The sequence below is a fragment of the Gossypium arboreum genome, chromosome 8, assembly GCF_025698485.1.
Source record: "Gossypium arboreum isolate Shixiya-1 chromosome 8, ASM2569848v2, whole genome shotgun sequence".
Classification (NCBI taxonomy): domain Eukaryota; kingdom Viridiplantae; phylum Streptophyta; class Magnoliopsida; order Malvales; family Malvaceae; genus Gossypium; species Gossypium arboreum.
The window spans coordinates 2,152,483-2,165,593 of record NC_069077.1 but is presented as its reverse complement, the minus strand read 5'-3'; the positions used below and the strand labels follow the sequence as shown (position 1 = coordinate 2,165,593).

General features: G+C 33.6%; 1 protein-coding gene across 1 annotated transcript; it reads right to left on the bottom strand.

Annotated features, from left to right (window-relative positions):
• Positions 1-93: 93 nt before the first annotated feature.
• On the bottom strand, positions 94-12,030 carry LOC108469815 (bifunctional aspartokinase/homoserine dehydrogenase 2, chloroplastic-like). The gene is made up of 18 exons (XM_017770870.2): positions 11,629-12,030; positions 10,593-10,660; positions 9,354-9,728; positions 8,994-9,082; positions 8,617-8,920; positions 7,930-7,982; positions 7,633-7,844; positions 7,444-7,531; positions 7,256-7,369; positions 6,085-6,183; positions 5,778-5,972; positions 5,080-5,162; positions 3,794-4,019; positions 3,322-3,467; positions 3,105-3,240; positions 1,876-1,959; positions 1,697-1,789; positions 94-894 (listed from the first exon to the last, which is right to left on the bottom strand). Exons 1-18 carry the CDS (start codon positions 11,757-11,759, stop codon positions 649-651), a joined length of 2,742 nt encoding a protein of 913 aa, XP_017626359.1. The 5' UTR covers positions 11,760-12,030; the 3' UTR covers positions 94-648.
• Positions 12,031-13,111: the final 1,081 nt, after the last annotated feature.

Sequence of the window (13,111 nt, the reverse complement as noted above, 5' to 3'; positions counted from 1 at the left end):
TATAACTTTTTATAACTTTTGAAATTGTAAGGACCTTACTAATAGTTTGTTATTACCTTATTTGCAAGAAATATCAACTATTTGCAAGAAAGATTTCAATTCACTTAATAATTTTCTTAAAAATATCAACTATTTTCAAAAATATAGTTATTTGAGTAAACATAAAATAATATCAAGTAGGCATAAAAAACTACAGTGAATCAAAATTGATGCAACACATTACATATTAAATCAAAATTATTATTTGATTGATCTCCAAGACAGCCAGTGGAAAGATTTAGAAAGCACGGACCTCTCCAAGACAGCCAGTGGAAAGATTTTCACCTTATCCAGTACCAGTTGCAGAACCTTCCCCTTTTTCCGGGGTTTGAATTCCAAGTGCCAGGCAAAGGACCAAGCAGGGGTTGTATTTCCATTCCATAATTCGAAGGACCTGTTTCATTCTTTATAAACATGGGTGACTTCCTTTAATTAGAAGAAAAGCATCATTGCTTGGACTAATCTAATCACTATTTCAGTCCACAAATCCCTTAAATAAAAACTTAAAGCTTTTCAAGATATGTAAAACGAGAGTATAAACACTAATACAACACTCGATTCGAGTCTGAAAGACCAAAGAGTGCCCAAAACCGGAGTGTTTGATGTTGCCTAAGATGGAGCCCCGAGGTATGAAGCAAGCCGCAAAATGTCACTGAATATTCCACCGGCTGTTACTTGGGCACCAGCACCTGGACCACGGACTATCAGTGGCTGCTCCTTGTACCTCTTAGTTGTGAAAGCTATGATGTTGTCGGATCCTGAGAGTTGAGCAAATGGGTGACTTTTGCTGTATCTTCGTAGCTCCACAACTCCCTTTTGGTTAATGGCATCCACTACACCGACATATCTTAGGACCTGCCAAAGAATGATTCGTCATAACCTACAGAGGTATTTCAACATTACACGCACGCAAGTAAACGCGAACATAACAGAAGTCAATATCAACCTTGAAGAAATTTCAAAACAAATTTTAAGAAAGGTGATCGTTGAAATATAAAATTAATTGCTTTTGTACCTCACTACATTCGCTTTCACCCCCTTCTTGCAGTAAAAGTACCATAGAGGCTCCTATAATAGGTGTCAAAATCACATTTTGTCCCCTCTACTTAAAAATTGCAGAAATTAATCTCTATAAATTAGATCAAAAAGCAATTTAATCCTTTCTATTAAAAATTTCATCTATTTGTAATGTTAAAAACTGGCGTGCCTGCCGGCATAATTAGACAATGACACGTGGCGTGTTACATGTACGTCATGCTACCATATAGAAGCCAATTTTAAACCGTAGAAAGAGATGAAATTTTTAGTCGAAAGACCACTTTGCTCTTTGATCTAATGTACAGAGATTAATTTGCCTATTTTTTTAGTAGAGGGGACAATATGCAATCTGACTCAAAGAAGCAATTCTTTCGTACACATGCAATATTTGATTAACTTTGAAAATAAAAAAAGATATTACCCTCAAGGCACTGGCACGGCGGCACCTATTTAAAATACAAATTCCTTGTCACCTTGCATCAAGGCACATCTCAAAGCATGCCCTACTATTGTTTTTTGAGTTTTATCCGCAATTACGGGTATGGTTTTAGAGTTTGTTTTAGTTTTAATATACAAGTAGAAATAAGGAAAAAAGAAGGAACAAAAACCAAATACTCACTTCCCCTGATTCCTCAGCATCCTGTCTCTCCTTAGCCAAGTCTTTGTCAAACTCAGGTAATTGCTTCATAAACTCTTCAGCAGATGCAGTCGCCTGCAAAGGCAAATAAAAGTGTCACATCTTTTCAAAAACGAAATCGTTTCCTTTTCCAAGCATAATAACACAAAAATAACCCTTACACGTAGTGGTTCCGGAACCAGAGTCTGAACAGGTATATCAGAAAGTTCCAACTTCAAGCCAGATTCTCTGGCAAGAATTATCACCTACAAAATGCAAATAGATATATGATCTGAATCTCATCTGATTGCAGGGAGCATAAAGCAGAGCAACTAGAAAATGAAAAAAAGAAATGATACTATTATTAGTCTGTTAATATATTTTTTTAAATCTTTTGTCACTCTTGTATTACAATAATTATGTATTTTTGTACACAAAAAGCATAGTTTTAATTTAATTTATAACGAACAATTTTTATACCTATATTCAAGTGGCATTTTTTTTTAAAAACTATCGAAAGAATACTAGCATTCGAGAAGTTAATTAACAACACCACTTCTAACATTTCCTAAGTCATGATGAATCTAGCTATTAAGTGGTAAATTATAGAAGGTTAAAATATAACATTAGTCCTTGTACTCTTTATAAATTTAGAACTTAGTTCATGTACTTTTATTTCTAGGAATTCAATCCCTCTACTTCTCAGATTTCAAAACTCAAGTCCAATTGTTAATTCTGCTAAAATTATTTTGTTAAATTTAGGTACATTACAACATTATTTTTTTAGTTCCATGGCCCACCAAGTGAGAATTTTTTATTTCAAAATGTCACATCAACAAATTTAACAAAAAATGGAAAGTAAGACTAAATTCCTAAAAATAAATGTATAGGGACTAAATTTCAAATGTAAGAATATTACAGGGACTGATGACATATTTTAACCATTATATAATTAGTAACTAGTGTAATAAAGATTGATATCAACTACCCAATCAACGAAAATTCATAAATGACTTCTTCAGTCATTTTATATAATCCATTGATTCTTTTTTCTGGATTATCTCTATGATATCGAAACTGGAAGCATACCACCAATTAACATTTGTCCGTAAGTAACTTAATTTGGGATGATAAAACCAGACAAGATCTGAATGACCCCCCATATCTAACCTGACTGGATTTTAAAAGTCAACAATCTGAACCTGAACTCAAAATGACCAGAGTGTAAAGTGATTGAAACTCAAAATAACCCCAATTTTACTTGACCCCATATAGTCCTACCCTCCCAATTGCCACCTCTCCCAACTGCCACCTCTATGACACAATTTGGTAAGTGCCAACATGTAGAAAAATAATACAGCCTTAACTTACTTATTTAACCAAAGGAACAAAAGAAAAAGTGACCACTTACCTTTCTTGCAACATCAGTTCCAGACAGATCATCCCTAGGATCTGGTTCAGTAAAACCTGCTGCTTTTGCCTCTGCCACCACCTCACTGAAGGTTTTATTACCGGTGAAGTTGTTGAAAATATAGCTCAAAGTGCCACTGCAGTTAATAATATTAAAGCATGTCAAACAATGTACATTAGGAGACTAAATTTTAATTTTAACAGAAAACATGACTCACCTAAAAATGCCCTCAATGCGCAATATTCTGTCCCCGGTTTCAAGGAGGCCTCGTAAAGTGCTAATAATTGGAAGACCTGCTCCTACAGTTGCTTCATAGAAGTAATGTGTGTAGGATTGCCGTTGAAGAGCTCTCAACTTTAGGTACTGTGTTTCACACAAAGAGCATATCAACAAAGCAGAGAGACAAATCCAGTAAAACAAAATATAAATAGAGAAGTAATCAGAGATGCAATCACAAAGTTTCGGCAAAAACAAATTGCACAAAGCTAAATCACTAAGATAACCGTTTTTAATATAACATTAGAAACGAAATTCAATACCAAAACATAAATGTCATCCAAATAACCTTTCAGTGAGGATAAGCCACTAATGAATTAATGGAAGATAGCAGTGATCTATATATTTAAGATAACAACGAAAAAAATCAAGTTTGAACTCTTACAAGTTCTAGTAGCCAAAATTGATATTACCTTATCAAGTGGTCCTGAATTGGCCTTTTTGTTTGGAGTGATCACATGAATCCCTTTACGCAACCAGTCATGGTAACAGCTTGCAACATTAGAGTCCGCCGTACAATCTACCAAAACAGTATTTGGAATAAAATGGTTTCCATGCACGTGTTGAGTAAATTTTTCTAAATCAGCAACTTGTCCTTTCTGCTTCAGAAGTTCTCTCCATCTTGACAAGTCGAGACCACTATAACATATGGACGAGTCAATCATAGGAACATAATTCAGAACAAAAAAACATGCAATCAAAGGCAAGATAAGTCAAAACAAATACTTCTAAATTATAAAAACAGTTCATCAACACATGCCAAACAGTCAAATTAAAGGAGAAAACACAGTAGAAATGCATCTAAATTACAATTACAATGATGGGAGATTATTGCTGTAAAACACAAGATTGAAAGAAAAGAAAAGAAAGTATAAATGAGAAACCACAAAAACAGAAAATCAACACAAGGGCCATTAACTATGACATGGTAAATTCATAATTTTGCATACATGTAAAAGGAGGTATACTATGGTTTGTAATACAAATGACAGAATTAAAAAATTCAAAAAAAAAAAGATGCAAAAGAAAGAGGGAAGGCAAGAAGACAGAAAGGTAATTAAACTAATAAAATTAATAAGGCAAGAAGAAAGAAATAGATCACCTTGAAAGTCACACTAAAGCAATAGAAACTTTAAACAATAGAGCACACACGTCAACTTAAATGCTTAATTTTAGGCTTTCTCTAAGCTTCCAAGAAGTCTCTCCATATTCACAAGAAATACTTAAAGACAAACCCAATTATATCCTTCACAAGCCAAACCAGCAATTATAGGTCAAAGGTGGCATACAGGCTTATCATAGTGCAAATTAATAAGAAATGGGCTCTTTAAAATTTAGCATTTGATCTGAAGAAATTATTTCTACTTCAATGCAATACCCAAATCACACCAAAGAATGTTTTTCAAAAAACAAATGAAAACCATATTTTTGTTGGATTCATTTCCATCAATAATTTAATATTCTTCAAACCAATGGAAAAGAGACAATTCCAGAACGTTTAGTGGAACTAGTTTATTTCAAACAGAAACTAAGAACAGAAAGAACACAGTACCCATAAGCTTTATACAATGGTTATATCAGTTCTAAATATTTTTAAATTTTATCCCATTACAAGAGCAAACAAGATGATTTCTTCTTAAATAAGATTTTAAAAACATATCTGAACATAGGACTATTTCTGTGAATGCTCAAGACTTACACTTCACTTAAGAGCATTGTCCTCGAACCAGTAATCCCCATAACACGCAAATCAATGTTAAATTCTTCCTTGAGGACTGCTGCCTGCAAAAAGCAATTCAACCATTCATTCAGGTTCAATAAGATCAGAAGTGAGCAACATTTCATCCTTAATCAATATTGCTGTCACCGGAGCAGACCCACGGCTGCCTAGGTAAAAAATTGACTGAATTTTGCTGGGCAAGGAATGCCCACTTTTACATGGATGTATATGAAAATAGACAAACTAACTTGCCTAAGGCTTGATTGCATTTCATTTCTCATACTCAAGCTACACTTTATATGCAAGCTACTCCAGTAACTCACTGCTGATAGAAGCCAACTCAAGTAAGAGCAACTGGCAAGTCAGTTGAGTAACTTGTGACTGACTCAACTCAATTACATCCCTATTTTACAAAATGACAGATCAATCACAATAATATTTGCAAAGGTTAAACACAAAGATTAACCTCTATAGAAAAAATGTGAAATAATATGGTTATCAAGTAGAATAAATGAGTTGCACATCTTACTGCAACTTTTAATTTACTCATGCAATGTGTTTATAGAAGAGAAAAAAGTAATAAAATAAATTATTCCATGTCCAAATAAATAATAAATTATTTGTTAGCAACAGAGGAAAAAAACAATAAATAAATAATACTTCCTCTGATACTACACCTGATCCCTCAACTGGTCGAGTAATGTCGCACCAATCAATCCAGGTCCAATGATCCCCATTGCTATGGTCGTCCTTGAAAGATAAAACCTTGAATGCACAGCTCTTAAAGCCCGTATACAATCTTCACGCTTGAGAACCACTGTGATATTGTACTCAGAACAACCTTGAGCTATAGCACGAATGTTAATATTAGCCTGTATTATGAGATGGAAAAAAGGGGAAAATAGTAAGTGCCAACACGAATATCATATAAACATAGCAAAAAGCAAAATATTTGTCTGAAAGGGTATATATGGAACCTTCTACCTTTGCCAGAGCATTGAAAAGAGTAGCACTGACTCCAGGAGTGCTAGCCATTTTCTGGCCAACTGCTGCTAATATGCTACAGTTAGGAATGACCGCAACCTGAGACAACAAATAGGACCATGCTAATGTAGCATAAATGTAACTGAATATGAACACCATAACCACAAAATAAATATTAAGTTCCTCCTCCAAATAAAAAAAAGCAGCCAATAACAGATTTTGAATTGAGATAGTAAACAGAATTTAACCCATGAGGACAATATTGATACACAGGTTAACAACTTATAATTGATCCTGATGCTGCAACATGCTAGATAATGTCCAGAATAGCAAACACGGAGATAGCTTATATTAGTTAAGATTTCAAATACACTTATTGGTATGCATGCTCTGAATTCAACCTACAAAGTGAGCTTTAAACTAGTATAAATTTAGTTTCCATTATTCAAATTATAGCACCAGAATCCCAAGACGAAGATAGCTTATATTAGAAGTATTAAGATGTCAAATACACTTATTGGTATGCATGCTATGCATGCTCTGAATTCAACCTACAAAGTGAGTTTTGAACTAGCATAAATTTAGTTTCCATTATTCAAATTATAATGCCAGAGTCCCAAGACCTAGATAAACCCAAATGAAAGCTAGGAAATCAGAGTTTTCTTGAATCATTAAAAGTGTAACAGCTCAAACAAACCAAAATAACAATAGGCTGCCATAGACGGTAGATGTAGATATGCTAGTTGAGAGAACAAATTTTCTAAGACTTCATTTCTTATTATATTTTAGGGGTTTAATTGTAACTTTTATCAATATTTTAGAACATTCGGTATTTAATATTAATTAGTATTTCACGGTATGCCCCAAGTCTTTCAGGTTTTGGAGTCATATCTGATATTTGCGTTTTATCAGGGTTTCGAATTTAGTTATAAATACCTATGTTACTTTAGTTTTAACTAGATTTTGGATGATTAATATTCGAGATATTGTGATATTGAATATTGAGATTTCTCTCCATTGATATTTGCCAGTTTTCTCCCCTAGTTCTCTGTCAAAATCTCCCTTTTGCTTCTGTCTTCTATTTCCCCTCTAGTTTTATTGCATTTCCACTGCATCAATTATGCTTTTCTGATAAGCAAGTCCATATGCATGTTTAAACTGAAAAAAGCACCTGTGAAAGACGTCCAGCATCCAAAGCTTGGCGGAATCTAGACTCCAAAGCCTCAGCAACAGCTTTTACCTCCTTCTCAGGCACAGCAAAGCAGACAGAATGCTCACTACTAGCCTGCACCAATATCAAGAAATAAGCACCCCATGCATATCAAGAATAGCTGGGATAAGAGAATGTAGTGTAGGCACCTGGGATATCATAATAACATTAGCTCCCACATCCTTCACAGCACTAAAAATGGCACTAGCTGTACCAGGAACACCAGCCATTCCAGTTCTACCAAAAGAAAATCACAGGTGCAGCATAAATATGATGAAGATGAAATAGTACAGCAAAACATAACCAAATATATGCAGAAATCATATGAGAGAACATACCCTTCAACATTTACTAGTGCCAGATTATCAATAGTTGCAAACCCCTTGACTGGAGAATCTAGGTTCTGACCATCTACATCTGCACTTGCAGAACGGCAGATTGTTGTTCCAGGAGCAGAAAGATTGAAAATATTCCTTATTACAATTGGAATATCATATCGCATCACAGGTATAATGGTGCGAGGATGCAAAACATTTGCCCCAAAATATGACTGCATGATTACATTAACTTATCTTAGAAATATATCTAGAAAGTTGAGAAAGTTCAACAGGTATAGAAGAAGACATGGAGCCTACCATTTCCCATGCCTCTTGATAAGACAATTTTGTTAATATCACAGCTTCACTAACTGCAGGAGAAAAGTTATTCATTATCATTAAAGTCAAACCTCACAACGATATCATCTTTAAAGGGAAAAAATAAATGTAAGGAATCGTTGACAGCATTAATTTGGGAGCACATCTAACCTCTTTCATTGAAGTCTAAATCAATATTTTATAAAATTTTAGATGAAAGAAAAACATGTGCTGCGGTTTGTCTTGCAGACAGGACCCAAAATTTTTGGGGGACTTTAGCAGAGAAAATAAGGAAATAGAAGCTGTGGTTGGAACCTTGAAATTTATGAAAGGAAAAAGAAATGAAGAAAGTATTGTTGCTTGAGACAAGTGTACAAGCAGGATTACAAGAACTGATGCGGATGTGTTCTGAATATTGAGGTGTTTTATATTTTTTAAGGGGAAAAAATGAAACAAAATTACCAAAAAAAACTAAAAAGTAAAGTGTTACTGACACAACAATGCTTGGCACCTCAAGCACCTTCTATTATAGATTTTAGATTTAAAGTTTTTTTTTGAGTAGGAAATAAAAGAAATCACAGACAGCGAACCACTTCAAAACAAATAAGCACTAAACCATTCTCTATAGACAATGCCAAAAGATGAATGTTAATGAGACTGAATGAAGATGAATGGCCAAGAGCCAACCTTTTCGAGGGTCTGCACTATACACACCATCAACATCTGTCCATATTGTAACTTGGCGAGCTCTAAATAGAGCGCCCATTATGGCAGCAGAGAAGTCACTTCCATCCCTCTTTAAAGTTGTAGGAATATTCTGAGGTGTACTGGCAATGAAACCAGTGGCAATTATTATCTCAGATGGATTCTGTGAAAACCATTTTTCAAGTCTTTTTTCTGATTCCAAGAAATCAGGATCAACCTGATTTGAGCTAGTGGGGTTTACAATAAGGACCTCCCTTGTATCCATCCATTTGCAATCTAGCCCATTCTGCACCAAAATTCATTTCATAATTCATCAGATAATGTCACCAAAAGTTTTAATTAGCAAAAAAACCACATACCTTTCTAACAACATAAGATAACATTTGAGCAGACCATAACTCCCCATGCCCAACAACAAAGTCTGAGAAAGATTCCGTGACATGACCAGCTGAAAAGAAGGAAAAGATAAGCATGTAAGTTTACATAACATGAAATACCCCTTTAGAAGTATTAATCATACTATAAAAGGAGAAACAAACAAAATACCACAAGCCTGTCAAAAGGCCAAACTATAGTAATGGAAAACTTGAATAAAAGTAATTAAACAACAATGAAGATCCAGAACCCAAACTTGAAAATGAACTTAACACAATTATTTGACTAATTAAACTCAGGAATGTTGCTAGTTGAGATCGGGGAGAGAGAAAGAGCTCTACTACCTATATATATTGCACGTAGCATCGCTTTGAGGTTACTAATATCATGATGCAGTTGAGATAAGAAACTAGCAAGATCATCTCCTTCAAGCAAATCAAGTGCTGTGGAATTATGTTTTTCTAAGACAGAGTCCAATGCAGAGATGTAGGAATCATCTCGAGATTGTGCCTTGTTGATAAGGTCATACATCATATCTGTCACCTTAGACATGGCCGATACCACTACCAACTTTCTTTCTGAATCATCACTAATAATTATATCTGCAACATTCTTGATCCTCTGGGAGGTCCCAACACAAGTGCCACCAAACTTATGGACGGCCCACATGTCTCCCTTGGGAAGATGCACTTTATCCATCGATTTCTCCACTGAGATATCTGTAAGTGAGAGGGAAAATAAGATGTAACTTTTAAATGTCAATAACCAGAACTAAATAACCTACAAACTATTTGATTAAGCTAATATACAATGCACCTAATCATATATATCAGGCCAAAATAAATTACAATGTTAATTCGTTGCAGATATTTTCTATTGGTTGAAATCAAGAATTAGCCATTGTGCTAGCTCAAAGAATATATTAAAATCAATCCATGTAGTTTCATTTGTGAAATGTAGTCTCAAAACATTTAATTGCAGATGAATTGAAAAAAATTGCATACAGTGTCAATCTAAAACCACAGATTCAGCTTATGTGTTTTAATTATTAAGGTGTTGATGAGAGAAAATTTGAGCTGATATGGCAACAATATTACAAAAATCAATTAAAAAACTAATCAAACCATCATCATTTCCTTCCTTTTCTTTTATCTTCTTTGTACTCTTTACATTTTGTAACCAAAATTAGATCCAGGTCTCTCTCTAAAGGAAATTATACCTAGTAAATGTAAATGCATTACCAAGGTTGATCAAGGTAAAAAAAAAAAAAAAAGTTCAATGGTCAACACTGTAAAATCATGTCTGTTGTACTAATTAACTAATTACCATTGAGATTATTTTAGTAAAGCCTAGCTCCTAAATCAATGAAAGAGGAGATTCAATAACCATTTACATAAACATAAAAATAAATTACATTACACAACAAATACAATCCATAGATGATCATCTTATATAAATTGCATAACCATCGATGATAGGTACAAGAGAGAACAATGAAACAAACTTCAAGAGTAAAGATGTGAAGATAAATCCAAAATTTGTTATTAAAAACATGAAAGAGGACTATAACATGTAAAACAAACCTGATACTGAAGCCTGGACAAAGATATTCAGTGACTTCCTTCTTCCCAACCGAGAACCGATATTTGATCTGGAACATAGATAACAAGAGAAACCCTTTAGTGCTTTATTAAAATGAAATAACAGAAAAGCCAACTAGAATATCAAAGGACAGGTTATTTGATGACAACCCCACAAAAATTACCCAGACCCTTCATCTATTGAGCTACTTAAGAGTTTAAATTGATATCTTCGTGAGAAAGACAATGAGGGTCCAAATTTTCAAAAAGCGATTAGCCTAGGCCTATGTTGTTTGAATTGGTTGTATGGATACATATTTGAGCATTCAGCTCACCAATATCCTAGGCCTATATCAGCAGGACTTCCACCAAAGTTGTCCAAAGCATAATGTAGACTCTAAACCAAGGCAATAGGCACAAAAATTAGTCACGAATCAAGGTGGAATTTGATCAAACACTAAAGCATTGCTAATTTAAATAATCAACGAGTCAAGGTGGAATTTTCTCTAACACTAACGCATTAACAAATAACAAACCAATGTTACATATACAAGAAGCTTTAAGACATTAAGACTTGCTCAGAAACAAGAGCATAATCTTATGAGCTAAAGCATGTTGTTATTCATAAAAATTAGACAAAAAACTACAATCAACACTTCTTTTTTCCCTTTGCTTTTTGGCTCTAAAATAACAAACAAATTAAGTCAAAATTTAGGAGCACAGCAATCTAAGCACCAGTACACAACCGCAATCCAATTCCAATCTCCTCGAAATCTAAGCTAACACATCTATCTAAGCATAATCGAAACAAAAACCAAATTGATTCTACCTCCACGAAACAAAAAACACTGAAAAAACAAAATAAAACACTTCAAACGAGCTTAAAAATGGCAGAAAAACAATAAACAAACAAATAACGCGTTACATCTATTCATTTATCCAAATATTAACCATCATTTCCTCAGAACCAAACAGAAATCAAACAGAGTTTACCGCAACAACTAAATACAGAAACAAAGCGGATAAAAACGATAATAACCTGGAAAGCGGAAAAGGCTTTGAAAGCGAAAAGGAACGACATTGAGAAGGAGCAGAGATCTTCCGTTTAGGCAATGAGGTAGATGAAAGAAAGCGTGAAGAATCAGAGATCGTGGCTGAGAAAGCCGCCATTAGTATCAGTTCTCAATAGTTACCACAAATAATCACCACTTCAAGCAAAAACCAGAGAGTAGAGTTTTTTTTTTTTTTTTTTCTTTTTGCTCTTTTCAATGGCTGCTGCTGCTTTGTATAATTTGTAATTTTTTTTTCAATTAGGGATGACAAAAGTGACAAAACTCCATTCAATTTCAGTGAGTACTACTAAACCTACTAAAAACCTATGGTTTTTGAATAGGGTGATAATTTTTTATATTCTTTTATTATTAAATTGAAAATGGTGGGTAAATATTTGTTGCTTTGTACTTTGTTTGTATGTTGTTACTTTTCCAATGGGCCCTTTGGTTGCAGGATAATCAACACTAATTTAATTTCAAAGATTAAAATTCTTTTCTATAAAATAATAAATACTTTTTATATTTTTATATAAAATCCATAAGATTTTATTTAAACCTTAAAAATCTCAACACATATTCAAATCGTTTTATTTTTATAAATATTTTTATCCATATCATCCATGTGTCATAAATTATTTTTGGTTAAAATATATCATAGATCCATATATTCTTCAGAATTTAAATTTTAATATCTAACATATTTTAACTATTTTTAATAATTTAATTATAAATTTTGATCATATCTATTCTTTTTAGCATACCACTCTTCAACCCATAAATAAAAGGATAATGCGTTTCAGTGCATTCGAACTAGAGGTGTGCATGGGACGGGCCGGGCCGGGTTCGGGCCGGTCCCAACTAAAATTTAGGTCCATTTGCTAGGCTCAGTTCCGGCCCAAAAATGGGCCTAAAATTTTGCCCAAGCCCACCGAATAAAAATGTTAAAATTTGGGCCCGAATTCATTAGCCCATATTAATTTTTATATTATTTTAAAATATATATAAACCATCAAAAATACTAAAAACATCAAATAAATATTTCTCAACAAATTGAAAATAAATTTTAAAAAATATGTATACTTAAATAACACTAAAATAGATGCAACTTAACAAGTAAATGTTTCTAAAATAATAACAAAATTAACAAATATCTTTAAAATAATAAAAAATTAACAATAAAATAAGTTTTATACAATATCCAGACAATAACAACAAAATAGTAGCAACATAATAGTAAAATAGTAGCAAAATAGAAAGAAAGCAATAAGAAAATAATATTAAAAAAAGATTTTTTGTCATGTAGTGAATTTGGGCCGGGCCCGATCTAAAAATGTCTTACCCGAGGCCCGGCCTGTTTTTAAAACGGGCCATATTTTTTTGCCCAAGCCCATTTTTCAGGCATATATTTTTACCCAAACTCTCCCATATTTCGAGCGGGCCGGGTGGCCCGGCCCATGCACACCTCTAACT